This window comes from Branchiostoma lanceolatum, chromosome 18 (assembly GCF_035083965.1).
Source record: "Branchiostoma lanceolatum isolate klBraLanc5 chromosome 18, klBraLanc5.hap2, whole genome shotgun sequence".
Lineage (NCBI taxonomy): Eukaryota > Metazoa > Chordata > Leptocardii > Amphioxiformes > Branchiostomatidae > Branchiostoma > Branchiostoma lanceolatum.
In genome coordinates, this window is record NC_089739.1 from 12,933,329 (window position 1) to 12,961,058 (window position 27,730).

General features: G+C 41.8%; 1 protein-coding gene, 1 long non-coding RNA gene and 1 pseudogene across 2 annotated transcripts; 2 read left to right on the forward strand and 1 right to left on the reverse strand.

Annotated features, from left to right (window-relative positions):
- Positions 1-2,160: 2,160 nt before the first annotated feature.
- LOC136424171 (uncharacterized) lies at positions 2,161-5,270 on the forward strand. The gene is made up of 2 exons (XR_010753829.1): positions 2,161-2,222; positions 4,881-5,270. It is a non-coding gene; the product is annotated as an uncharacterized lncRNA (long non-coding RNA).
- An 85-nt stretch (positions 5,271-5,355) lies between these two features.
- Positions 5,356-27,376, reverse strand: LOC136424169 (epidermal retinol dehydrogenase 2-like). Its single transcript, XM_066412674.1, has 7 exons — positions 27,340-27,376; positions 14,264-14,663; positions 13,206-13,337; positions 12,004-12,153; positions 10,861-10,946; positions 7,772-7,888; positions 5,356-5,998 (listed from the first exon to the last, which is right to left on the reverse strand). The coding sequence occupies exons 2-7, from the start codon at positions 14,591-14,593 to the stop codon at positions 5,896-5,898; spliced, it is 918 nt and encodes a 305-aa protein (XP_066268771.1). The 5' UTR covers positions 14,594-14,663; positions 27,340-27,376; the 3' UTR covers positions 5,356-5,895.
- Positions 21,729-23,125, forward strand: LOC136424005 (uncharacterized; annotated as a pseudogene).
- Positions 27,377-27,730: the final 354 nt, after the last annotated feature.

A 27,730-nucleotide genomic window follows, 5' to 3' on the forward strand; every position in this document is an offset into this window, starting at 1 on the left:
AGTTAAGGTTAAACCAAGGTTAAACACGCCTAGCCTGTGCTTACACAAGCTCTCGGTCGGAGGTTACTGACCCCAAGGTGATAGGGGGCTGGCAGTTTAATACAGGACCCGGGCCGGCCGCTAGGAGCGCGATTTGTCAGGCTGAAACACGCCCCTCTGATGTTTTCATGTTTTAAGATAGCCTGTATATAACACAGTTAGATAAAGAATAGCGATCTTTTCTTATTATTCTCTTCTCCTGGTATCATTTAGCCTACGTTGGTCATGGGTACGCACTGAAGCAAGTGAAACCCAGCACCAAGAGACCACGGATCGCGGCGATATAATAAACGTTAAGCAAGGACAACAACAACAGCAATTAACTCCATCGTCAGTTGTCATTGTAATACTAGTAGTCTCTACATCAGACTTTTCGGCTACCCAGGTTTTCTGACATGAAGGTTTAAACGTTTGATATCGAAAGTTCGAGTTGAAAAGTTAAAGGCATCCAGAGTATTTTATGAGGCTTGAAATTTGAATAAAATAACTCCAATATCTAGTAATTCCTACACATGATAAGTTTCAATAACACTAAACCATTACATATCGACATTAAAGGTCATTAAAGGAGCAAGGATACGATGTCGTTGTGTGGTGAGAACTGATAGACAATCCAAGCCCTAATAGACTGATCCTGACTGTCCATCACAATTAGCGGTTCGACCAATGAGAGAGTGACTGCATGTCCGTCAAATATTTGCATTTTTATGTTTTAATTTTGCATTTCTACGTTTTGACGGAGGTGGGCAGGGCTATGGTATCGGTCTATTTACACCAGGCGCGTGAAACTAAAAGATCACCATATATGTATCTTATCTTTGTGCCACTTTTGAGCACTTTTGATAGGAAATCCACATGCAAATGTGGTAAACAGTGGCATCAAATGTTATTTTCATAAAGATTACAGCAACTAGAATATTTCCCGTTTTCAAGCCTCATAAAATGCTCTTTTCAACTTTACCAAGCCGGGAGGCATTGCCCTCCAGAAACTAACTGTAGGAAAGATACTAATATTGATTCTAAAGATGGAGAAAAAGTTCGTTTTCACAATGCCTCGATAGTTCAATTTTTTCTGATACACATCCTGATTGAGAAAAACGGGGCAGCTCTAAAACCTCACGATTTTCTATCCTAACATCTGCTTGGAGATAAGCCACCATGGGTACGAGGTTGGGTCAAAGGTTACCGTAGGAAACATGGCGGCCTGGAGCTAAAATCTTGGGCCTGACTTCTTTTGTTCACATTTCTGCGATATCTTGATGACATTTTAGCTGATTTTTAATCTTAAAGGTAAGTTATTATACTAATTTTGAGTAGGCTTCGAATGATAGAAGGTACTTTGTGTCCTTTTTGTCTCAGTGGAAGCGAATTCATGGCGACTTTTGTTTTGTGAGCGCCCCCCTCCCCTCTTGTTGGTTTGTTTTGAATGAGGTAAAGTTATCCACAGTAATTATCGTTGAGGGCCATTTTTTGATGATGTCAATGTGTAAAGTTGGGTACTATGTCTATGCTATCACGATATTTTTACCATTCATAAGTATAACACACACATGCACGCACACACACACACACACACACACACACACACACACACACACACACACACACACTTTTAAACTTTGATAATATTTCAGCAGGTATAAGCCCAGTTATGGATGTGGTGTATGTGAGTGAGTGAAAGAAACTAACAACAGTATTTGATATTTCAGCAGGTTTTAGTCCCCAGTTCCAGACATGGATGTGAGAGAGTGAGAGTATGTGAGTGGTGTATGTGAGTGAGTGAAAGAAACTAACAACAGTATTTGATATTTCAGCAGGTTTTAGTCCCCAGTTCCAGACATGGATGTGGTGTACAGGGTGCGAAATACTTTTTTGAGCCAGGTTTCCCATGTTGCAACCAAGGGCAAATGCTAGGTTGCACATCCAAATTTCAGGTTGCTCCAGCAACATTCACCGATTTCTTCAAATCAAGCTCGTATGTAGCATATAATACTACTAACATTTCAAAATATATATTAGATAGTATTGTGTTCCCATTGACCTAACAACATCTTGTTTAGCTGAGGGCAGTGTGTTTTCGTCTTTTTCAGCTCAAGTTCCACAATCTATGAAGGGTTTTGGATGGTTTAAAACGAAAAAGTGTTGATTTCCGAAAAGTGCTGGCCTTCGCTGGACCTGTACAGGTAGGTGCTGTTTTGAAAGTCTTGGAACCCCTAGTGCTCTGTCCTTCTCTAGTTTAGGAGTGACTGCTTATAGATGCATTCCCAATTCAGTTCAGAATTGCCTTGATGAAAGTGACATGGTCACCAAAACGTTGGTTGAATAAATCACTTGCAGGCTTTTATAAGCTAGGATTTATAGAAAAGGGGTCCAAAAATTGTGGGGGCGTGCTTTGATGCAGGAGTTAGGTGTGTTCTATTCTTATCATATTAGCCAATTATTTTGGAATTATATTTAAAGAACGTCTGAAAGACTCATTTCTCTCTGGCTGGAGGGAACAACTTAGACATTCCAGTAAACTACACGCATATTCTAAAATCAAAAAGCACTTTGGTATGGAAACATATCTCACATCAATTCATAATAAACTGTTTGCAAATAGCATAACAAAGCTGAGAATCAGTGCACATTGCTTAGAAGCTGAAAAGGGTCGACACCACAACACACCAGCCACTCAGAGATTGTGTCCCACATGTAATGGAAGTGTTGAAGATGAATTCCACTTTGTGATGAATTGTCCAACTTATAGCAAAGAGAGAGATATGCTTTTACAGACTATTACTACTAAGACAAATTTCACCCTATCTGGTACACAGAGCGATATTTCTATGTACTGTTGTCATGTCCGACTCCTATATCCATGTACATAGGTCAATTTCTCCATAAATCATTCGAAAAGTGAGACAGAATTACCCATACATGACTATATATTGTAACAAATACACTGGTTTCGAAAATATTTTGTACTTAGAATTGTAGGATAGATTAGCCTTGGAGAACAGATTGTTGATTTCATGCCATACATTGTATCATGTACGATTGTTGAGCAATAAAGTTCACTTCACCATTGCCGTAATATATTGCTGTCGTCTTTTGTCAATATGGGACTTTTAGAGACGTAACTACAGCGTGTCAGCGTAAAAGAATGCCTTCCGGACCCACTGATACCTGGTAACATAGCCTCCTTGCCGAAACCAAATATTTTTTTGCGCAATAATCAGGAAACCTTTGTGGAAAGTATAATCTACATTAATATGCTAGTACCCACAACTAGCCCCTTCAGGGGCAAATTCACAGCATGTCATGTTATGTTATTTGTCATCACTACCTTACCTTCGCCGAGAAGGTTATGCAGAGGGTAGCGTTTGTGTGTTTGTTTGTAACATTCAGCATAAATCGAGAAGGCTTGGGTGGATTGTCTTGATATTTGGTAGGTGGGTAGGTCTTGATGAGACATGGAAATGATTCGATTTTGGGTCCCCTAGGGGCTTGTTATGGTAATGCAGAGGAACTTCCTGTTTTGAGATCTCGTGTTCTGGACACGCTATGGTCCTGATATTTGAGTGGTAGATAGCTCTTTGGACAGAGAGTATCAAAGTTGTATAGGTTTGGGCCTCCTAGCATCTTTTTTGGAACTGCAGGAGCAGGTTTTGCTTCAGACGTTGAAAGGGAATAACTCAAGAAGGGCCTGATGGATGGTCATGATTTTTGGTAAGTAGATAGCTTGAGTGATGATGTACAAAATGAGATACTTATTATGCAAATCAGAGTCTAATTTTCATAATTAATTAGGAAAGTTTATACAGCCGCCAAATTCCATGATAGGACTCTCAAACATGTGACATATGTAACTGAGGAGGAGAGAAATATTAATAGATATCAACTATGCAAATGAAGACATCATTTTCATAATTAATGAGAAAATACTATAACTCAAGATGGGCTTGATGGATGCTTTGTTAGATTGGATACAATTATGCAAAACAGATTCTAATTTGCATAACTAATGAGACAATTTTAAAAACCCGCTGTGTTCCTTGATATGACTATTAATATATGTGACGTTTGTAACTGAGGAAGAAAGGAATGTTAATAGATAGAAAATATGCAATTGTAGGCGTAATTTGCATAATCAATGAGAAACTACTATAATTACATACAGGTAAATGATGGCAACTTTATACCTGTGGCACTTGGAAGTTATGTGAATGTGAACATCGTTGAATTACATTATGCTAATTTATTACATTTGCATAATTGATGATAAATGTTAGCATAACCTTCTTTGATAAGCTCATACTTTGGACAACTTTTGTTATTTGGGTGAAGACGATCAACTGGTATGATTTATGATTGATGAGAAACACTCCTAAATACGTCAGTCATAAAGGTTAAAATCATTTGGAGAAGGTATGAGGTCGTGGAACTCTAGTTTAGAAATATTTTCAATTCATTGGAATTATTTGTGTAAGGGATTTCATTGTTAAGAAATATTTGTAAAGCTAGATCTCTGAACTCCTCTTTTAGTCTTTTTTCCTTGCAATTGTGAGCTAGATTCAGTTAATATCATGTAACATCACGTCTATTGGCCCCAGAATAAGCACAGTGTAACTAACATGTATTATCATACCAAGTACCTTCCTCAGTGAGAAGAGGATGACAACACAGGCCTTCAAATTAAAGTCTACTTTACCGAGATGTCTTCAATTAACTCTTACTCGGATGCTGGTGGATATGATGTCCTTTTTTTTCTTTCATCTTTTTTATAGATAAAAGAAAACAAATGTTGTCACAGCCAACTCTAAGATCCTCTAACAACTGTGAATGGTTTCCCTTTGCAGATGCCAATGTCACAAACATCACCATGGAGGCATGGATCCGGTTTAAGATATACTAGTAAAAGAAAGATCAGCGTCAGTTTACGTTTGGATACCATGTGTTTGCATACTGTTAATTTGAATTAGTGAGTTCAAATGCTACTGTTGGATAGAATAGGATAGAGGTAGATAAGAAAGATATGAAGTCCTGACTGGCATAAATGGAATTAAAATATATCTGGTTGCTTGGCCTGTTACCTTGTGAATACTACTACAGAGATTTCTATGGCTAGAATTCACTTTTTGATTGTATAAAAATCATTCATATGAATTCTAATTAGTGTACTCTAATGTACATTCTAATGTACAGATAGCACGATGTTAGTTCTGTAGGCAAAAGTATTGCTATCACTACTTTCACTGTGGTTTTATTTGTTCTTGATCTTGTATCTGGATAATATGTATCAACGATATAAAAAGGAGCTCCTATAGCCTCCTTTGTAAAGGGTAAAGCCTGGTTAGAATATGTGGTCTCAGAAAGAAGATTATAATCTTCTTTGTGTTCAGATTGTACTTTTCAGCTAACAATTTAAACATTAAAAATGTTCTTTGCATAATTTTAACAAAGTGTGAAGGTTTATTCTTCAACAAGTTAGAACAACTTAAAGTATGTAGCATGCTCTAAAAGTAAACACAGCTACAATCTATTGTCTTGCACATCGTACAGTTTTATTACCCGCAAGAAAAGGAGTAAAACCCCAAAAGCTCAAATTGTATGCCGTAGTTGTTCTTACTGGTATAGTCCCTTGTTATCATTGTTATGTTCTATAGTACTGTATGCATACTTTTTTCTTAATGTTGCGGCCATTTTTGCCCGTCAAGCGCTGTTTTTGAGAGAGGTGTTCGAAATAGAACAAGGGGCGTGGCTTATGGTGTTCGACTTGAACGGTCCATTAGCCATCGGGGTACGGACTTGCAAATTAACCTACTTATTAGTGTCATAATTTCCCCCCTGTTTCCACCATTTGGACGGTAGTCGTCAGTTGTTCTTCTTGTTGCCTTGACGACCGGTAAAGTTGTCCATGGACCCGTGCAGGTTGATGACCTTCTGAGCGAGGTCGGCGAGGGGCGTCGGCCCCATACTGGAACAATACAAAGACATTTCGTCAATTCTAAACAATTTTGCCACTTCTCCAATGCAATCTTTCAATCATCCGAAGAAAAAATAACGAATGGGCGAAATATTTCATTCTACGGCAGGGCTGTCTCAAGGGCCCGTCCTTCCGCCCTAGGACGGAAATTTGCTTCTTGGGACGGAAAAAAATTCAACCCTGTCCGTCCAAAAAATATCAATTTCATGACCTAAAACCGATGAAAATGTATTTTTGTAAGCTTAGAATGACAGAATCAATTGAAAATGAAAAAAAAAATGAGTGGGACGGAAAAAAATTAAAGCTGGAGACAGCCCTGTTCTACGGTCTTAGGCCTGATACCTCAGAACACGTGACCTACCGGAAGTGTGACGTGAGCAACGGGGCAAAGGTTAGAAGTTGGTATCGGCCCCCGTCACGGCATACTCACGATCAAAGCTTTGTACTTATGTCAAATTTCCCACGTCACATACCGATCAAAACCTCATAAAACACCAAACATATCTTGAGTAAAGAGTTATCCTTCGGGTCTCATTCATGAGTTATTTCGCCCCATAGGCTTACATGTTATAATACGTGTTTTACATGGGCGTGTTCGTAATGAAGCTATAAAAAATGAACCAATGTTATTCATTTCATGTTGAGAACATTAACCCTAGATCATAGATCATGTCAAAAAAATACCGACAGTTTCACTACATACAATCTCTTTTAATAGCAATTACAAACTGCACTTAGCTACACCCCCAAAAAGGCACTTTTCCAGCTGAAAGCGCATGACCGCATTACGCATAATGCCGGGGTGTACACGTCCGACCTCGCGCGCGGCTGCCGAACTTTACCTCCTAATTTCTTCAGTTACAAACAAGCTTTCATCAGTTTGACGCCTGACATCAGTCGGGCTGGCTAAAAGGGAATTTCCCACTGATATAGACACACGTTCATGCAGCCGTTCATTTTTTGGGGTACGGATTCTATTCTCGGAGTGATACAGGAACGAGACCTTCAGCCTGCTTTAATATATCATTTGGAGAGCTCTAGAGAGCCAGCTAAAATCATAAAGAAGGTTTAAAAACGCATCAACTGCAACAAGGGGGCCCAAACCCTCACGACTTAATCCCCCTCCAAAGAGCTATGTACCACTCAAGAATCACGACCATAGCATATCCAGAACATGAGGTATCGAAACCGGAAATTTCACTACAGTCCTTACACTCTTATCTTTCGGAGGTCTCATAAGGACCTACGTACAATACAATCAATAATAATAATAATGGTTTTTATTGGTCAGAAATTACCCGCAATGGCAGCCTTTCTAGTGCTGAATTGATGCAGGTTTCACATAATACACAACATATACATATTTTATCCACACTTGCATTTTTGTGGAACTGTCGCAAGGGTCTGGGCGGCTGCCATTCGGCGCCACCAGGTGACCTCAATACGACCTTCCCCAACCGAAGTCAGGTACCCATTTACACCTGGGTGGAGTGAGGAAAGTCGAGTAAAGTGCCTTTCCCAAGGACACAAGATCGGTGACATGACACGATTCGAACTCGGGACCACTATAAATCGAGGCCATCTCGGGTTATGCTGGTTTTCCACATACACATACACATACACACACAATCACACACACACGCACTCACACACACACACACAGAGCCACACACACACACACACACACACACGCACACACACACATACATGCATACATACAAACGCAACACAGCTTTCTTGGCGAAGGTTATACTAGAAACTCACCCCTGAATACCGCTCAGAATGGCGACAGTTCTCGGCAGAACCAGCCAGAACTGGTTCCTCAGCACCGCATCCACGATCTGCTGCACCACGTGATCTGTCTGTAGCATCGCCACCTCCCTATAATGACAATGAACTTTATTGCATATTCATGCCCAACATGGGCTTAATGCATTAGATAACATAATTGAAGAGCTAGAACGGCCGCACAGCAGCCCAAAATGTAATTTTTGCCTATAAATGCCCCAAAAAACCTCCATAGAAATGTTTTTAAGACCTCTTCCAAAAAAGTGAAGAAAAAAACGCCTGGGGTGTTTGCCATGGGGAGTGAAATATAACAATAAAAGGAACATTCTGTTATATTCCATCTAAATGTACAGCGTTTCCGAGTCTCTCTTCTTGAAGCATGTGTACACAAATTTACATGGTTTTTCAATTACATCATAGTTTTAGATGACATGATATATGGGAATAATTCGTTCTTTGTAAAGTTTATTTTGCAAGTCCATGATCGAAGGCTAATGGCAATTACATGGTAAAAGCATATGAGCTATACATGTGACAATGGAAAGTTGATTAACATAATCGTGGCAAAATACTAAACAAATATTGTAAATGCAGAAATGTTCGCGGTGGTTTTATGTTCGACCGTTTCACCGCGAACTTAAAACCAAAGAGAACATTTTTGTCCAATACTGTAGCAGTATGTGACTAGAGTGCTCCCGCAAACTTAAAACCACCGCAAACACTCCATTTTCGCCTTAGCGCGAAATAAAAACCACGCGAACTTAAGTGCATTTACCGTACAACGTAATAAGGCAACGGGTAAGGACAGAGGACCGGACAAGCCGCAAAAAACTTGTTTTCAAGTGTATTACTGTAAACTTTAAATGCATTTAAGTTGGCGTGGTTTCTATTTCGCGCTAGGGCAAAAAGAGAGTGTTCGTGGTGGTTTTAAGTTCGCGGCAGCGCTATATAGTCACATACTGCTACAGTATCAGAGAAATGTTTGCGGTGGTTTTAAGTTCGCGGTGAAACGGTCGCCGCGAAAACCGCGAACATAAAACCAACGCAAACATTTCTGCATTTACAGATATTTCTTAAGCCCCTCACATGCATAGAGTAGTGAACTGTTTTGTTACTCTTGCGGGGCTTTTTTCCAAAGAGGATAAGTTGGCGATGGGTCGTTGGAAAGACATAACTTAAAGGAATGTAAAGCAGTTTTATGGCCAAAAAAGTGGAAATGAATAAATGCTGAAATCTTTATGGCACTGACATTTACTAACACTGTTAAGCATATTTGAGTAATAACTTCATACTTTTAGCTTTAAAACCACGCAAAAACGAGCCTAATGACGATCCTCTTACTTTCGCAAGGCCACAAAAACTCCAGTTAAATCGCGCAACTCAATTGTTTTTTTGCCGTCAGTCTTCGGCGAGGTTTCGGTAAATTCCGGTGGCGTGTCTTGCCGCTGGTGTTCTCCCGTAAAACAACGAGAAAATGTCCACCTGGGCGACCTCGTGAGTTTTCCACACCAGTCAGGAAAATGAAGGCTCAGGAGAGACTAAGGCACGTGTGTTTTAGGCAACGCATTTGATCAAATCCCCGTAAGCGCTTGGGACGCATCGGCAAAGTTCGACCGCGCTCGGGAGATTTGAAAAATGGTTGCTCCCCCAGGCGTGCCGATAGCTCAACGATTTTCTGTCTGTTCCCACATCACAACGACGTGCATAATGGACGTCACTATTGTAAGTGAGACACTTGGGCGCTTCTGACCGGGTTTCGCGTCATTAAGAGGCGACACCTGGTCGGAAGCAGTCCACGTGACCTCACAAACCACCTGTACTCTATCACCTGTCCACAGAACCGTAGTTAAGCTTCAGAACGCGTATTCTCTGTCTTGTCGAGCTACGTTGGTCTGGTCGCACAGCGGGGGATGGGGAGCAATAGAGAAGAAGAGAGTTGTAGGCGGGGGGGGGGGGCTCGGGAGGGACTCAGGGGTAGTTGGTTTTCGTTCCTAGCCTGTTTGGAGGTCGAGTTGGCTAGTTCCAGGGCTAGGAACGAAAACCAACTACCCCTGAGTCCCTCCCGAGCCCCCCCCCCCCCCCCCGCCTACAACTCTCTTCTTCTCTATTGCTCCCCATCCCCCGCTGTGCGACCAGACCAACGTAGCTCGACAAGACAGAGAATACGCGTTCTGAAGCTTAAAGGAAGGCTACATATGCCGTGCTGACGCCTTCTCACCTGATAATTGAATTATATGACGTCAGTGTTTCAAATTTTTCACCTGATGATTAAATTATATGACGTCAGTGTTTCGAATTTTTCACCTGATGATTGAATTATATGATGTCAGTGTTCAGTTACCATAGTTATCAGGTGAGAAGGCGACAGCACGGCATAAGTTGCAAACGGTGGAAAATCCCAAAACTATGACGGACTTATGTGAAACTACTTGAAGTAAGAATTTGACTTTGGAATATATTAAGCATAACATTGTAGGATTTTTCAATTTTTTGTGTAGCCTTCCTTTAAGCTTCAGAACGCGTATTCTCTGTCTTGTCGAGCTACGTTGGTCTGGTCGCACAGCGGGGGATGGGGAGCAATAGAGAAGAAGAGAGTTGTAGGCGGGGGGGGGGGGCTCGGGAGGGACTCAGGGGTAGTTGGTTTTCGTTCCTAGCCTGTTTGGAGGTCGAGTTGGCTAGTTCCAGGTGCTGAGGAGGGATTTTATATTTACCGTCGCCAGGATTAGACGTATCCGATCGAATAAGACGGGTAGCTTATTTTTAGGTGGGCGCTGTGAATGAGCCTTGTGGGGTAAGGTAAAGAAAGTTCGGCGAATCTAGCACCCACCCACCCGCCCTCGTTCTTCTTTGTCATGAGACCGTTCAGCGACCCTTCCGGCGACACTCCGGGCTTTTTGCCCATACCTTAACCTTCTAATGGAGTGTAGCCATGGGTCGTTTCGGATAGAGTACTATACATTGTGATTGATCATAGTATTCTTTGAACTAAAGTGTATAGAAATGAGTAAATAGACTGATTTTCGGGGGATAAAACTGCTTTACCTTCCTTTAAAAGCACCACGCACCTGAGTTCTGCTCCAGTGAACATCCCGGTGTTGATGTAAGCCGGACACACGCAGGTCACGTGGACGCCATGCTGTTTCACCTCGTGCTGCGGAAGAGAATAAAGATATGTTTGTTTTATTCACCAACTAGAGTGAAGTATTTGTACTACATATACTTAAGGTTTTCTATGTTAGTTCAGCGATTACGGGGTCTTTTTATAAATATGAATAGGTACTAGGTAATGAATTTTTCTTTTTATTTGAGTTGAATGTGTGATATTTGTGTACCGATTTGTTAGAAATAGAGAGAACGCTAGCGACCCCAAAAAACACCCCTCCCAATGAAATTCAATGGCTACCCTGCGACGTCACAAAATCAAGATGGTCGCCACCACACATGCCAACGGATCCAACAAAGGTTTTGCTACGCAAACCAGTAATTTGTATTATTACAGCCAGTAGCCAGGTACCCATTTCTGAGTAATGAGGCTGTAACGCGCTCGAGGCATCTCCTTGAACACGGGACCCCCGTTTTACGTCTCTTCCGAAAGACGGTGCGGCCCCGACAAGGATACCCTTCCCGGATTCGATCCGGAGTCTGGTCCCGGCTGATAAAGGCCGATAGTTGATGATGACGATTCACAAATAGTGTGTACCGGTACTGTACCGTAAAAATTGATTAGGTACAGGTCCCAAAATACCAGATCATCAAGTACCGGTACTGCACCGATATAAATTTCCACCAAGTATGTGCTTATTTTGTGACTGATCTCCTGACCTCATAGCCTCGTGCAACACCAAACGTGACCAAAGTGACACATTGAACTAACATGCAACATATCATTCAGGCAGACCGGGAGCTTTGACAGCAAGGCCAAGGGAGTTTGGCGGGAAACCTAGTTATGTTCTTTGAATAAAGATACTAACAAGTTGAAAACATTTATTTATGTTCCTGTCATATTAAAGAAGTTCAGAAAAACACGTCAATTTTTCAAATTGTTCAGGTCCAGGTCCAGGTCCAGGTCCGGACCTGTACCTAAACCTCGGGTACCTGTACGTGTACCTGTACCTGATGTTACGTTTAGGTACGCACCAACCTGATTAAACTATTTACGAATGACTGATAATCAGTCTTCCAGCATGTATGGAAGTTGCAAGCCTCACCCTGATAGAGTCTGCGAATCCGACGGCCCCAAACTTGCTGGTGCAGTAGTCGGCCAGCCCGGCCATCCCAGCCAGCCCAGCGGCACCCGCGATGCTGACCAAGTGTCCATGCTTCTTTTCCATCATGTGGGGGAGAAACGCCTTGGTGGTCTGTTGGGGGTAGAGGGGTTAATTTGCATGTGGTTAATTTGCATATGGTTGCTTTGCATATTTACCGTGGTTCTGTCCCAACATGTTGGGTAGAAACGCCTTGGTGGTCTGTTGGGGGTAGAGGGGTTCATTTACATGTGGTTAATTTGCATATGGTTGCTTTGCACATTTACCGTGGTTCTGTTCCAACATGTAGGGTAGAAACGCCTTGGTGGTCTGTTGGGGGATAGAGAAGGTTAATTTGCATATTCCGCTAATCCGTATGGTTAATTTGCATAATTACCACTGTTCTGTTCAAACAAGTGGGGAAGGAAAACTTTGATGGTCTGAGGAGAAAGAATAATCCGGAATACGTCACATCCGTCCTTATACATCATTGTTTTGGGAGAGGGTATTCTTGGGGGGGGGGGGGTCATTACGTCTCTGAATTTCTCATTGCCATAACCATTAAACAGTTATATGACCACGGCCGGCGGACTTTCAGTATAAATGACGATGACAATACATTTTATTGCATGCTAAAAAAAGAAGAAACAGTCATATGTTTCACGTTGTTTCATGCCCAACGTGGCGTTTTTAGTCAAGCACATCGGATCACTCCTAGTCGTCTCGATAAGTTTAAATTTGTTGGGTTCTGTTACGTGTGAAGGTTTGACGCCCGAGGTTGCCCCATCAGAAAGGATCAATGCTCATGCTGTGCCCGAGCGGAGCCTTCGAACCTCCACACCCTTTGGAGCCAAGGAATTCACTCGTTGTGCAGATAACATGTAGGCGGGCAGGCAGGCATAAATTTCTTTTTCTATAGCATGCTGTGGCGAACAAAAGCCACAGATAGAGATGATTTACATGATTACTGAAATAGGCTAAAAGAGCTCAACACAAGTTCAGTGATTAATCAATCGTTCACAGCTGCAAAGTGTTCTTCCTTCTTGAAGGTAATGATAGGTATGAGTCTTTAAAAGCAAGATTACATGATTTGAAGCAAGGAGCCTATCTGAAAGCAATCACAGTGAGACCAACTTTTGTAAGCTTGTACAACGATTGTTTCTTACCCAGAAGTGCGCGTTGGTGTTGATGTCCATGGTTTTCTGGATGAGGTCATCGGGGCAGTCCAGAAACTTCCGGCCCGTCACGATCCCAGCGTTGTTGATCAGGATGGTCACGTGACCCACGCTGCTCTTCACCTGTTAGACGACCATAGCAAACTTATCAATTAATTGTAATTGTAACTTCAAGTATTGTAAAATAATACAAACTTATAAATGCAAATATGTAACACCATGTTGACATGTGCGGTGGCCGCCATCTTGATTTTGTGACGTCGCAGGGTAGCCATACCATTTCATTTGGAGGAGTGTTTTTTGGGGTCGCTAGCGTTCGGCACACAACTATTACACATTCAACTCAAATAAAAAGAAAAATTCAATACCAATTCATATTTAATATTAAAAAAACCCGTAACCGCTAAACTAACATAGTAAAAGTATATGTAGCACAAATACTTAACTCTCGTTCATTTATATAATTCATTTTCCTTCTCTGTTATTAAGTATACACACTTAGTATACCACTAGTTTGCTTGGCCTTGTTTGCAAATTAGCCTTCGGGCTAACCTGGAATCTAGTCTCTATCGTCGTTAGGCCGGGCGCTCTACGGGGCAGAAGGCGCTTTCCGCCGCCGGCATCTCAGTTGGCCCCCGGCGACCGTCGTGGCCCACTGAACTACTGCGTCAAACTACTACTTTGTCTTTTAGAGTGCTGGGGTAATCTTTGAGCAGATGTTGGGATTTAAAACCGTCCCGTTTTTGCAGGTAGAAACTCGGCCTCCGAAAACATTTACGATTTGATCCCAACATCTGCTTGGAGATCACAACTGGCGACAAGGCAGTGTATCCGTACTCTCCAAGCAGAGGAACGGGTCCGGCTGGTTTTTGACATGTTTTGGGCGTTTTGTCGGGCTTTCTATTTTGTTCCATGGCATGGCGGCATAAGGAAAACGTGACAAGATAGAAACTTAGCCCGACGATACGCCTAAAAACACGTCAAAAACCAGCCGGACCCACTCCTCTGCTTGAAGAGTAGTGCTCCCACGCCCCCTAGCGGTCACTGACCTCCTGAGCGGCCCTGTAGATGTCCTCCCTCTTGCTACAGTCGCACACAAAGCCGGACGCCTTCCCTCCCTCCTCCCGGATCATCTGCACAGTCGCCTCGTTCGCCTCCTTGTTGATGTCCCAGGCGACGATGGTGGCCCCCAGGCGGGCGATGCTGAGCGCCATGCCGCGGCCGAGCCCGCTGCCCGCCCCGGTGATCAGCACGATCTCGCCCGACACCGACTTCTTGCCTGGCGGGAAAATCAGCCGAACCACGCTCAACAACCTGGCGATAAGCGACACCACAAACAGCAGAACCACGCCGATCATATCCTTAAGTATAAACCCCATCGCTACTGTCCTCAACAGGTTAAAACCTCCTTGCTGCCTCGAAAGAAAGACTTCTGCACTGGATTCCGACCTAAGTGGAAGGTGAAAAAGTCAACTTTAATACATCACATGCGCAATCGGCTCCAGTTAAAAACCTTTGATCGGGCAGATTAGCCTCAATCAGATGACGCCTGCCGAAAACGATGAATGGGAAATGTCTAAATGGCCATGAATTGAATAATTCGTGAAAGGTCACAGAGATTACATGTTCATTTGTTTTTCTTTGAACCTTTATTTTGCATGAATAACTCGCGAATCTGCGTGCAGGCCCATTGGGGCCATGCAGGAGGCTTGCCTGAGTGTCATCCTGTTTAGTTCCAGGCTCTACCTTCACCAAACAGTTTGCTGACGTCACAGCCTGGAACTAAACAGGATGACACTCACTGCTGGAGGGAGGCGGTCAGGGTCAGACAAAATGTAACAAACTATAGAGATGGAGATTACACAGAAGAAGAAAAAAAGAACTTTGTTGCGCAACAGGTATACAATGTATGGCAACTTGTAACATAGACTCTAGCAACATGACAATTGAACTATTCATGATATCTAACAATTTTGAAGAAACTAATCTAATACATGAATATGACAGTAGAGATTGAAATCAATAAAGATAAATGTAGTCCTAATAGATCCATATATATATGATACACAATCATATATTTGTACTACGCTAGATTCGGGTATTTCAAAGGCACCCAAAGATACCCATGATCCCTTGCTGTGAGGAGGCGAAATCTGTAGCTCCCGATCTTACTGTACAAAAACTGGCTTTTTACCTACTTTTTGTTGAAATGACAAACCATTATCAACTGTAAAATTTCTAAGAACAGCTGAAATGTGTTTAAGCCGACATAAGAAGATGTTGGGCCAGATTTGGAGTACTTTGGAGCTGGTTCAAGTAGCTGCGTCACACAAGCAGACCGAAGACAAAGACAGAGAGCTGTCTGTCTTCAAGCGGAAAACCGCAGCGGGCTCCTATTAAGGAGCCCTCGCGGGTAAGTCTCGATCTATTTCGATCAATTTAAGGTCTAAGAATATTCGGCATTTAGCTACAGATTATTCGGCAGTAATAGGCATTGCTGTGTGTATACTTGTTTCTGGCGCCCTCCCCCTCTCTGTTACAGTTGGCGGGAAATCTTACTGAACTAATTATCGTCACTGTCGCCAATTCTCCCACTCATCGAATCCTGAACTTCGGCCAGAAGCTGTAAATGAGCCGTAATCCACACAACAGTAAGGTGCACGAAAATATTGGTAAGCCCGTTCCAATTTATTCGTCAGCCGCAAAATTGACTATAGAAATGTGGAGTCAGGTGGATCTTTGTGGGTTCAGCAGAGAAGTGGCCTTGTCTCTTCTGCCCAAATTGAAATTAACTGAACTCAGACTGGAACGAGGAAGGAGGGGAATGATAGAGCCAGATGACCAAAGGAAAGCTAAATGTGACATGACTGAAAAATTACTCAAACTCATGGAGAAAGAATATGACGAGTTGGAACAAGTAAAAGAAACTCTGACAAACGAACAAGTGATAGAAGAAGTAGAACATGAGCAGCTGATGGCTAAATAGACCTTTCTCACGCGGCGGCCATGATAGAATGAAAACGAGGCCCTTGTGGCAAACATTAGACCGATCCTAACTGTCAATCACAATTACCAGTTTAGCCAATGATTACCTGATGATTAGAGAATCGAACAATGAGGAAGTGGCTGCATGACCGTCAAATATTTGCATTTCTATGTTTTTATTTTGCATTTCTACGCTCTGACAGAGGAGGGCGGAGACTATGGGATCGGTCAACGTGGCTCTAAATTGCTGCATCTTTTTTGTACATTGCATTAGTTGTAATATTGATACTTGGATATCATATTTTAAAACTTAATGTGATTTAGGAGGAAAACTAAACCTGTACATTATTGTTGCTTCTTTGCCTCATTGGCCTCGTCTTCATTCTATCATGTCCGCCGCGTGAGAAAGGTGTATTGAGGGAATTAAGAGGCAGTGTTACCAGTAATGATGGAGCAGTACATGACGAGAACATAGAGCAAACAGAACTATCTATTTGGGAAGAACAACCACAGAAACATGCAGAGAGAACACAACATTCTACTGATAACTGTCTACTCACTCTACTGTGTGAATCGTTGATAACATCGGTGGATAACAATAACCGAATATGCGCAGTATGCAGAAGTCTTCCTGAGACCGTGAAACGACTAACTGATACAATTGTACAGATCCAGACAGAGGTAAAGTCTCTCAAAGAAACAGATAAAGCCCAGTCACACGAGAGAAACACGACCCAACAAAATGCCTCGTCTGTATGGCAAACAGTAGGTGACAGAAGTACTACAAGGCTACAAGTGAGAAACATGAGTACAGAAGGCGAAATTAGAACCTCAAATCGCTTCTCCCATTTCCAGGAGATCACTGTAGAACATGGGGAGCCTGAATCCGCGAATGGTGAAGATCTAGCTGAACAGAAACAAGCCGATCAAATAGACCCTTCTCACGCGGCGGCCATGATAGAATGAAAACGAGGCCCTTGTGGCAAACATTAGACCGATCCTAACTGTCAATCACAATTACCAGTTTAGCCAATGATTACCTGATAATTAGAGAATCGACCAATGAGGAAGTGGCTGCATGACCGTCAAATATTTGCATTTCTATGTTTTTATTTTGCATTTCTACGCTCTGACAGAGGAGGGCGGAGACCATGGGATCGGTCAACGAAGCTCTAAATTGCTGCATCTTTTTTGTACATTGCATTAGTTGTAATATTGATACTTGGATATCATATTTTAAAACTTAATGTGATTTAGGAGGAAAACTAAATCTGTACATTATTTTTGCTTCTTTGCCTCATTGGCCTCGTCTTCATTCTATCATGTCCGCCGCGTGAGAAAGGTGTATTAGTACGTACAGGAAACAACAACAGGCTAGATTTTACAAATCGAAAGGTCCCGAAAAAAACGTCATCTTAGGTGACTCTATGATTAAACACTTGAAGGGAAGTAAAATGTCAAGAGCTAGCAATGTCAAGTGTTTCACCCACCGGGGAGCACGAATTGAAGAATAACTTTCTCCCGCTCTCAGAATCGTGGCAAACGAAAACCAGTCCACAGTGATCGTACACGCCGGCACAAATAACAACAATGACCCAAAGTATGTCATCATCAACAAAACCCATCACCTGGCAGCGACACTCAAACAGACAGGTGTACCAAGGATTGCGATCTCTGGAATAATCGAACGAGCCAATGGCGACAGTGAACGGAGAGGTCGCATCAATCTGGGCGTGGCACAGGTATGCAGAAACAATGGCTGGCACTATAAGACTGGTTTATTCTTCAATGATCTCTTAGCAGCTATTAAGCTGAATTGCCGAGACACATTACATTTCACTTCATTTAAAAACGACTACTTCATTACATCCGCAACAATTAAAAAATACTTGTTAAAATACGACAAGACACACAAGGTAAGCTTCTTATTGTAACACATATAGTCGTGGATTTCTTAAGTGTTCAGAATACGAATCATGTAAGGTAACGCACTGTTCATATACCGGTCCATTCGGCCATATTGAGTGTCAAGTTTATGTGACGACCGTGGAAATAGAGGCTGACTTAGTCTACATAGACAACAATAACATCGGGCCGCACTACCTCAGTTCGGATGGCGTCCACCTCAACAGGAATGGAACCATTCTTCTTGCAAAGAACATCATTGCCTATTTGAGAGGTGACCGGCACGGGAGAACGCACTTAGGGACATCGTATGCGGACGCGGACGCGGTGAGGGCCCCACCATCAGGTTTTTCATCAGGTTTTTCACAGACGACGGAATCCACCGAGCAGGTGGAAAAACAGAACTGCGGAACAGATACGGCTCCTGAGACTAGCCCAAGAACTGTGATACCAGCTTTGCTTTCTTATAATGACGAGACACAGGTCTCAATATCTACACCTTTATCTGATCACGATAGAATGATTAAAGTTATTTCATGGAATGTACATGGCCTAAAAAGTAAACTTGAAGATGACGACTTTGTAAACTTCCTAAAAGAATGTGATATCATAGGCCTACAAGAGACATGGGGAAACGACAATGATGACTTCTCAGTTGATGGTTTTGAGGTTTATACGAGCAACAGGATTAGAAGTAAAAGAGCCATCAGAAATTCCGGGGGCATTGCTTTATGTATTAGGGAAGAAATTAAGGAGGGGGTCAGTCGCCTCCCCAGCAAATCGAAGAACATTATTTGGTGTGTATTAGACAAAGGCTTTTTTCAATGGGATATGAGTCTACTAATCGGTACTGTATACGTTTCTCCAGCGTGCTCGCCTGTACATGATACGGAAGACATTTTTCAAATAAACGAAGTTGAATTGTCGCAGCACTTAGCGAAATTAGATGATTGTGATTATGTACTAATGGGAGATTTCAATGCACGAACTGGGAATTTGCGTGACTATATTGATGAAAAAGAGGACGATGACAGGTTTATCCCTCTACCAACAAATTATACGTCTGACACGGCCCTATCCCAGAGGACATCACAAGATACATATGTAAACAGTTTTGGATATCACTTGATTAACCTATGTAGAGCTACAAGTTTGAGGATTGCTAACGGCCGGATGTTTGCGGACAAAGATATAGGCAATTTTCTCAAGTATCCAAACTCATACACAGTCCACACAGGGGATGCCGGGAAAAAGTGTCGTAGATTACTTCTTAGTGAAAGATAGTATGTTTGAAAAGGTTACAGATGTTTGTGTGGTAACCAAAATAGAGTCCGACCTAGGGATGGGTACCGGTACCGTGTACCGTTACAAAACCGGTATTTTCTTATGGACCGGTCCAAAAAAACCGGTCCAGAAAAAAAACAGTGGACCGGCCTATGGACCGATTTGAAAATTCACAGTACCAGGCTACCAGCAGGCGGTCACACATAACCGGTCTGATACAAAATAAGCAGATTTAACGAGTCGTGGTTTCCTTTTTCGAAGACGTTAGCTGTTAATCATATGTAGATGAGTCAACAGACGGCGAGTGCACATTAGTGTACACCGAGAATATCACATTATTCTAATATACAATTTGAACATAATTGGTAGGACTCACAAAGACCTTTACATCAGGCTCGCTCTCCAAAATATGATGTACTGCGACACTACTTTAATCAGGTACAGGTACAGGTCCGGACCTGGACCTGACCCTCTGGACCTGGACCTGGACCGGACCTGAATTTTCTGTACCGGTACCCACCCCTAGTCCGACCATTTACCACTAGTTTTTACTGTACCGACCGGAAATTGTCCCCTACCACAGACAGAGCCTAGCATACGCTCAAATCCCATCACGATCCGTTACAAGTGGAACCAGGACAGAGCCCAAGACTTCAGAAGCATACTGCAGGGGCAAACAGTACAGACGTTACTGAGGGAAATAGAGGCTGACTTAGAAAGAAATGAAATAGATTTGACTGTGGATAAAATCGGTCTAACTTTGGAAACGGCGGCCGCAAACATGAGACTTAATCCAGTCAAATCAGGGAAAAGCTCGGTATCAAAAAAATGATTACTGGTTTGATAAGGAATGTAAACGTGCTAAACATTAAGCGAGTTAAAGACTACATAAGTATAGGCGGGAACGAAGTGACCTTAATTGGAAGGTTTTTAAACAAACTAAGATAGAGTACAAAGCTTTGGTCAGGGCAAAACGTAGGGCACACGCAGCGAATCTTAGGACTCAATTAAGAAACTTACATAGAGAACCCAAAGAATTTTGGTCACTTAGAAAGGGGAAACGGGTAAGTACGATAGGCAACATTAGCGCCCAGGAGTTTGCAAACTTTTTCGAGGAACTTTATGGTAGTTTGGGTGAGGACGATGTGCATATTCATTAGGGGTGGGTACCGGTACCCTGTACCGGTACAAAACCGGTATTTCTTAATGGACCGGTCCAAAAAAACCGGTCCGTAAAAAATCAGTGGACCGGCCTATGGACCGATTAGAAAATTCATAGTACCAGGCGGCCACATAACTGGTCTAAGAAAATACAAAACAGCAGATTTAACTTCGTTTTCGAAGACGTTAGCTGTGAATCATACCTAGAAACACTTAAAGGATTAGTAAACAGACGGCGAGAAGATTATAATTATAATTTTGAGACAAAGTGCAAACCTAAGAAATTATATCGTTCCAGACATGACGTTTGGAGACTTTTGCGTGTGTCTCGCTCTCCAAAATATGATGTACTGCGACACTACTATAATCAGGTACAGGTACAGGTCCGGACCTGGACCTGACCCTCTGGACCTGGACCTGGACCGGACCTGAATTGTTTGTACCGGTACCCACCCCTAATATTCATGAACCACTGGATAGTCTATTACACGACACGGTCAAATTACAGAGGACGAGATTATGAACAGTGTGAGAAATCTTAAGCCTGGCAAATCACCTGGCATTGATAAACTGTTACCAGAATTTTTTCACGAGAGTATACCAATTTTACTGCCCTATCTGAAAATTTTATTCAACAAGTGTTTTAACCTAGGTATATTCCCAAAGCAATGGACAGTTGGTATCATACACCCATTGTTCAAATCAGGCCGGAAGGATAAAGTGAATAATTACAGAAGTATAACACTACTCTCTATTTTTGGTAAAATCTTCCTGTCGGTATTAGAAAAACGAATAAACAACTGGATGCAGGAAGAAGAGAAGTTCGATGAATCGCAAATGGGTTTTAGGAAAAACTATGGGGTGATTGATAACTTATTTTGTTTAAATGCTTTAACACAAAAGTACCTTACAAGATCAAGAGGGCGCTTCTATGTCGCTTTTATCGACTTTTCTAAAGCGTTCGATAGTATTCATGGAGCACACCTGTGGTTTAAACTAGCACGAGGAGGAATAAGTAAAAAGATATCGGTTATTCTGCAAGCTCTATATGAGGATGTCAGATCCTGTGTGAGAATAAATAGAGATATGAGTGAGACATTTACATGCCATCGCGGAGTTAGACAGGGATGTATATTATCCCCTTTTTATATGCCTTTTTTTATAAGTGATCTGTCTAAGCATTTAAAAGAAAACGGATGTAGGGGAATTCAGGTTCAAGACACCGAAATACTAAATTTGATGTTTGCCGATGATCTCGCAGTATGTGCGGACTCTGTCGTAGGTTTACAACGGGCGCTGAATGCACTAAATTCGTATTGCCACAAATGGGGATTAACTGTAAACGAAGAAAAAAAACACGTTATGGTTTTCAGAAAAGGGGGGGGGCACTAAGAAAAAATGAAAAGTGGTTTTATGAGGGAAACAGGGTAGAAGTAGTCAATACATACAAGTATTTAGGGATATTAGTATCCTCAAGTGGAAGATGGTTTCGGACACAGGACGCCTTAGCTGGTCAGGCGTCGAAGGCCTTATTCATTATGGAAAAGAATATGGCCAAATTTGGTAGCTTACCTCCAGATTTGACGTTTAAAATGTTCGATACACTTATCCTTCCGATCATGATGTATTGCTGTGAATTATGGGGCTTTCATGGTGCCAATCAACTAGAAATTTTACACAGCAAATTTCGCAAATCCTTTTTAGGAGTCGGGCAATCCACACCTAATGCGGCAGTGAGGGGTGAACTCGGGAGATACCCCCTCGGTGTCCTGGGACGACTTAGAATTGTGAAATTTTGGTTGAAATTACTAGAAAGAAATGCTACAAAATGTTGTGTGATTTAGAAAAAGTGGGCAGGGGAGCCTGGGTAAGTGATGTACGTGGTTGATCATTCAGTATAGGGTTGGGTGAAGCATGGGTCAATCAAGGTATAGGGGATAAAAGCGCATTCATTGCACTGTTCAAGAAACGAATAGTGACGCAGGATATAGAACAGTGGAAGGATGAAATCACGACCAGCAACCGTCTGACTACATACAGCACTGTTAAAGACAGATTCGCGGTAGAGAAATATTTAAGGGTACTAAATAACTTCGAACAGAGACGAGCGATCGCTCGATTACGTTGTGCAGCGCACAATCTTAATATAGAAAAAGGCAGGCATACAAAAACGGAAAAACGGGCAAGGATGTGTTAGCTATGAAGTGAAGGTGTGGTAGAGTATGAATATCATTTTGTACTCGAATGCCCCTTTTTCCACACTCTAAGAAAACAGTTCATTCCATCTTTTTATGTAAAGAGGCCAGACTCACACAAATTCAGGGAACTTATGTCCGGACCATCAGTCCCTCTTATAAGACAGTTTGGAAATATTTGATAAGAGTGTTGGATATGAGAGATAAGTTTATGAAGGACATTAGTCGCATAACTTAAGTCCTCACTACGATTAACTCGAATCTCTGATAGTACGTACTATTGTCTGTCCTGTGGTTTCATTGTACTAGCTGTCTTTTATTCATTGTTGTTGTATTGTTGTTATTGTGTGTATTTTATATTTCATTTTTAAGGACAAATGAGTGTCCAAAAGCAAAGAATAAAGATTCAAATATTCAAAGCAATATCAGGGCAAAAAATTGGAAATAAGAAATGCTGAGATCTTTATGGTAGTGACATTTACTAACACTGTACATGTCTAGCACATTTGAGTAATAACTTCATACTTTGAGCATTTTAAAACCGTGCAAAAACGAGCCGTCCGATGATTCCCTTAATTTCGCGAGCCGGCAAAAAAACCGGGACGATTTTTATTGAGTTCTCACATCACATCGACGTCATATAGAAATGACTATATGAATAGAAAAATCTAATTTTTGGGCCCTAATATTGCTTGGGTTTTCTTTAATTGGCAAAACTAAACTGCGAACAGCGAAACAGCCGGACGTTCCATTTTGATCTCTTCACCTGTTAGACAACCATCCAGAGCATTTTATGAGGCTTGAAACTTGAATAAAAAACTCCAATTTCTAGTTATTCCTGCAGATAGTAAGTTTCAATAACACTATACCATTTCATATCGACATTGAAGGAGCAAAGATGCGATGTCGTTGTGTGGTGAGAACGTATATAAAATCCAAGCCCTAATAGGCTGATCCCGACTGTCCATCACAATTAGCGGTTCGACCAATGAGAGCGTGACTGCATGTCCGTCAAATATTTGCATTTCTATGTTTTAATTTTGCATTTCTACGTTTTGATGGAGGTGAGCGGGGCTATGGTATCTACAGTATTTACAGTAGGCGCGTGAAACTAAAAGATTACCATGTAGATGATTTTTGTGCCGTTTTTGAGCACTTCGGAAAAGAAATCCGAACGCAAATGTGATATACAGTGGCATTAATTGTAAATTTCATAAGATTACAGCAACAAGGATATTTCCAGTTTTAAAGTCTCATAAAATGCCCTGGGTGCCTCTTAATTACAATAATAGATTTGTTGCAAAACCATGCCCGAAGATTCCATGGGATTCAGTCTATATCGTCGTTAGAAATAGATTTAGAATAGTTGTCATTTCGCTCTTAATTCATTTATATAATTCATTTTCCTTCTCTGTTATTAAGTATACACACTTAGTTTACCACTAGTTTGCTTGGCCTTGTTTGCAAATAAGGTTTTAAACTATGGCCAAATTAGCCTTCGGGCTAACCTGGAATCTAGTCTCTATCGTCGTTAGGCCGGGCGCTCTACGGGGCAGAAGGCGCTTTCCGCCGCCGGCATCTCAGTTGGCACCCGGCGACCGTCGTGGCCCACTGAACTACTGCGTCAAACTACTACTGTGTCTTCTTGAGTACTAGAGTAATCTTTGAGCAGATGTTGGGATTTACCTGCTCTCCACTAAACACGTTTTCTACGCTGCCACATACGAGAACGACTATAGACCTTGCGCGGTAAGGTATACGGCCCTTTTCCGTTCTGCCAGCTACATGCATGTAGTAATGTTCTCTTTATCAAACAAAATGTTAGAATTTCTCTAAATAACAAGTCCGTAGGTCGCTGCAGAAACACACTCAGCGGTGGCCGAAAAAAAATGATTAATGCATTTTCACTTGTCTGAGTGAACTTGTCAGCGCTGTTATCGACAGCCTTCGAGTCTTACTTTGAAATCCTCAAAATATAGGAACTGTCATCTCAGAGGGTTGAATTTTGAAAATTTCGAACTGAATTTCGAACTGAATTTCAGAGAAGGTATACCATTAAAATTTGCTGTGTCGCATAGTTTGCCAACTCATGACAGTCCAAGAGACTCATCCTGTAGGTCGTTGACCTAATTTAAAATGTCGCCGAGTACTATAGTACTCGGGGAAGATTATGTTTTTGGTTGAGCCAGCTGTTGGGTGGGTCTGTATGTATGTCAAGAGCATAACTCAAGAAACCTTTGATGAATCTTTATGATTTTTGGTAGGTGTGTAGTGGTTGTACAAAGAAAGGTCAAGTTCGAAAATGGTTCGCCTTGCGTTTTTCAACAGTACTGCAGCGGACTTTTAACTTTTGTGTGTTTGTATGTAGGCAAAAAATGTGACGGAAACATTGATGAATTTTCATGATCTTTTGTAGGTGTGTAGACGTTGTGGAAACGGAGGTCAAGTTCAAAAATGATTCCCCTGGCATTTTCCGTTGGTACTGCAGCGGCCTTTGTGTGGATGTGTATTTGTATGTGGACAACATAACTCGAGAGGCTGTTGATGCTTCTGTATGATATTTAGTTGATGGGTAGGGTTTACAGAAAGGAAGGTCAAGTTCGATAATGGGACTTCTAGCGGGTACCAAAGGTACTGCAGCCGAGCTTCAAAATTTTTTGAACATATTTTCTGAAAGCGCTTTGGTCATGATTTTTATGTCGTAGATAGTTCATGCCACAGGAAGTAAGTTGTGTAAGTTTGGGCTCCCTAGCGTCTTGTTTGGAACTGCAGTGGGTGTTTTTGTTTTGACCTTCGGACATGAATAACTTGAGAAGGGTACGACAGATCGTCGTGAAGTTTGGTATGTAGAGAGCTCAGATGGTGCTTTACACAATCAATGACTTATTATGCAAATCAGGAGCTAACCTGCATAATTAGTAAGGCTAGTTTGTAAATCCACTACATAATGGGACATGTGACAGTGTTCCCGAAACAGGTCAACAGAGGGCCTTGCCTAAAAGTATAAATAAACAGATGGGGCACATAAATAAACAGATAGGGCAGTCTCACTACACTCCAAGCAGATGTGTGGGTCCGGTTGGTTTCTAACGTGTTCAGTTTAGGCATTTTTGTCCAACACACGGTTGGAGACATAACGAAAAGGGGACAAAATAGAAAGCCTGACAAAAACACCTAAAAACACGTCAAAAACCAGCCGGACCCATGGCCACTCCTCTGCTCAGAGAGCACACTGCACCAAAACTGCACCACTGCTAGTTTATCAATCAAATGGGAGGGCAATTCTTGTTAAAACCAGAGAAAATAAAGTTCTTCCCCGACTGTTTTGGATTTATCTCGGGCACTCCGCTTGCTTCCTATTTAGAAAAATCAGTCCCTATACTGAGATAGAGCAACAGGTGAACTGACCGATCATTTGTACCACTTGTTAACTTCTAAGGAGTGCTGATAGAACTACTGACATAGTAATTCCTGGACATTTCAAATTGACATTCTTTAAGCAATCAGCTATTGAAAACCAAAATATTGAAATGAGGTAGAAAAGTGGATGGAGAGGGAGAAAGTCAATAACCTAACTGGGCCAGGCAACATTATGTAGGCACTACGAATAAAGAACCTTAGTTAAAAGTTATTTGCAACAGTATAAAAAGTGAACGATGCTACGCTAAGTCCTTACCTGAGAGTTTAGCTGTCGTGTATTTCTTCCTTGGAACACAAAGGTCAAAAGAGACCGTATGATGTGCGTAACAAGAGTTATTCTGTCTGCGCACGCGTAGGTTGGTGGGAACTTCTTAGGAGCGGGCCATTGCGATATAGGGGTGGTTGGGCGTTATTGTGTTGTTTTAGAGTGCGCTATGATGCAGAAAATATGTTTAATCACTACGAATTCAGAACTTTCGCTTAAAATTAAGCAAGAGCATAAAAATTTGACGATGCTTTGCCCCATAAAAGGGTTTAGAAGAATCGACTAGTCAGGTATCCTTTCTAATTACAACGAAAAACACCGTCCGACACAGGCCTCGCCCAAAGAAGCAAACTTCGTAACGAATCCTAACTGTTCCCACGATACTTCAGCATACGCTCGTGATGGCCACGGGATCTGACACGTGTAATGTTTTTATAAATAAAATGGGAGGGCGATTCTTGCGGAAACTATTCGAAGACAGTAACGATAAAAGAGTGTCACTTGTAATCATCCCCGACAATTTTTGTTTAATCGCTACCATACAGCGGCTGAGCGATCGCTTGGTTCCTATTCGGAAACAATAACCATTTTACTGAGATAGAGCAATAGGTAAACTGACCAAACATTTGCTCAATTTTGTTAACTTCAGCTAAATTGCTTTCTTCAAATTGTTGACACAAAAAATTAAATTGCAGACTATTTCATAGTCTGTTCAGTTGTAATTGGGATGCTTTAACCAATCAGCGCTTCCAAACTCAACATGATCATCGAAATAAGGTAGAATGGTTTGTCCATTGCAAAAAGACAATAACCCAACAGATCTAGAGCATGGCAATATCAAGAATTCAGACCCTCCGATAAAACTTAAGCAACAGCATAAAACGTGGACGATGCTATGCTAAGTTCTTACCTGGGACGTTAGTTGTCGTGTCTATCTTCCTCGGAACACAAAGTTCATAAGAGACTGTCTGGTGTGCACAACAAGAGTTATTCTATCTGCGCATGCGTGGGTTGGTGGGAACACCTCAGGAGCGGGCCATTACGATATAGGGGTGGTTAGTCTTTAGCGTTGTTGCTTTAGAGTTGCACTTTGCTACAGAAGATAGTACCTTTTTTAGATTACAAACAGGAACTCAGATGTTCTAGTACGTCACTTACAATCTACACCTGTCTATCAGGTATTCGCACTTGTCAACTACATACACTTTGAAATACTGACGTCAAAAGAAAAGCAGTACCCCTTATGACAGAATGGAATCGCCGCGTCTCAATATGGCAGGTAAAAACGAGATATTGGAGTA

Excerpts from the sequence above, each read along its gene's own strand:
- LOC136424169 (XM_066412674.1), bottom strand. The coding sequence starts at position 14,593 with ATGGGGTTTATACTTAAGGATATGATCGGCGTGGTTCTGCTGTTTGTG. Across the intron at positions 12,154-13,205 it reads ACACCAACGCGCACTTCTGG|ACCACCAAGGCGTTTCTCCC; the intron begins GTAAGAAACAAT and ends TACCCCCAACAG. Across the intron at positions 10,947-12,003 it reads GATTCGCAGACTCTATCAGG|CACGAGGTGAAACAGCATGG; the intron begins GTGAGGCTTGCA and ends TCTCTTCCGCAG.